This window comes from Volvox carteri (genome assembly GCF_000143455.1).
Source record: "Volvox carteri f. nagariensis unplaced genomic scaffold VOLCAscaffold_93, whole genome shotgun sequence".
In the NCBI taxonomy this organism is placed as follows: Eukaryota; Viridiplantae; Chlorophyta; class Chlorophyceae; order Chlamydomonadales; family Volvocaceae; genus Volvox; species Volvox carteri.
In genome coordinates, this window is record NW_003307636.1 from 36939 (window position 1) to 38466 (window position 1528).

A 1528-nucleotide genomic window follows, 5' to 3' on the forward strand; every position below is an offset into this window, starting at 1 on the left:
ACCACGGCCACACGGTCACATGGCCACACAGCCACGCAGCCACATGGCCACATGGCCACACGGTCACATGGCCACACGGCCACATGGCCACATGGCCACACAGCCACATGGCCACACAGCCACATGGCCACACAGCCACATGGCCACACGGCCACACAGCCACACGGCCACATGGCCACACGGCCACACAGCCACACGGCCACACAGCCACACGGCCACATGGCCACATGGCCACATGGCCACATGGACATGGGCAATCCTATAGGGCGGGGGCCCCCTGGGCGCTCCATGCTGGTGCACCGCCCAAAAAGGGAAGGGGGCACAGTGTAAGCCAAGGTGTCATCGTGGAAGGAAGCTGGGGACCAGGACTGCAGGTGGGTAGCTCAAGCAGATGTGGGAGCCAGCTCCTCATCCCAGCCACCTGCTTCTATATCATCAGAGCCTAGTATAGTACAAGCACCTCAGAAACCCAAAAGCAATGATCCACGCCTCAAGCTCTCGGGCAAAGGCATCCATGGGTTTTGCCCTTGCAGCTCCAATCAGAATCCTACTGCTTGCACACCTTCCATGCAGGGCAGCACTCCCTGCTTAAATGGATGCGTCAGCTGCGATTCCTGCATTGTTGTGGATACTGTACATGCTTGGTACAACATCATCCACTTCAATGGGACAAATCGTCCCTTTGACAGGGTTTTAAATGCAGATTGCAGGAAAAAAAGAAAACATAAAAGATAGTAATATGCGTGGCTGAATGCACGTCTTCACACAATAATGTACAGCACGGCTGTTCTGAAAATGGCCCATTTTTCCCCCGGTAGTGTACCCCCTAAAACCCTAAACCCCTAAAACCCTAAACCCCGCGATACCCTGAAACCTTAAACCCTGGGACCCCCGCAACCCTAAACCAGGAACCCTCGCAACCCTAGAGTTTGAAACCCTAAACCAGGAACCCTCGCAACCCTAGAGTTTGAAACCCTAAACCAGGAACCCTCGCAACCCTAGAGTTTGAAACCCTAAACCAGGAACCCTCGCAACCCTAGAGTGAAACCCTAAACCAGGAACCCGCGAAACCCTTAAGCTAGGAATCTGGATACCCTAAAACCAAACCAAAAACCAAAAATCCCAAAACCCTAAAACCCAAAACCCAAAACCCAAAACCCAAAGCCCTACAGGAAACCACCCTTACAGCGTTCGACACCCCGTACGGGGCCCGTAAGTTTTTGGCCTTTTTTCGGTATCCCCGTACGGGTCCGTAGGACTTTGCGGTGGCTCCCGTAAAGATTTTGGGGCGCGAAGCGCCCCGTACGGGGCCGCCCCCGAACAGGCCGAAGGCCGGTTACGGTGACTCCCGTAAGGAATTTAAGGATTTATAAGATGCCTTACGGGGCCCTGTAAGGGAGAGGACGCACCATATAAAGGATAAGGCCCAACACAGACGGACCATATAAAGGATAAATCCACACACTTGGAAGGCATAATTCATATTGCAATATTTAACTACACTTTTCATAATACTTTTATAGCTTCC

At 52.9% G+C, this 1528-nt stretch overlaps 1 protein-coding gene across 1 annotated transcript in view; it reads left to right on the forward strand.

Moving 5' to 3' along the window:
• Nucleotides 1–17: 17 nt before the first annotated feature.
• The window catches only part of VOLCADRAFT_34254 (uncharacterized protein), a gene marked incomplete at both ends in the record, with an annotated part of 2443 nt that continues 932 nt past the window's right edge, over nt 18–1528 (forward strand). Inside the window, one exon of the mRNA XM_002958367.1 lies at nt 18–294. Coding sequence (XP_002958413.1) covers nt 18–294 — 277 coding nt within the window. The remainder of the gene's footprint in view (nt 295–1528) is intronic.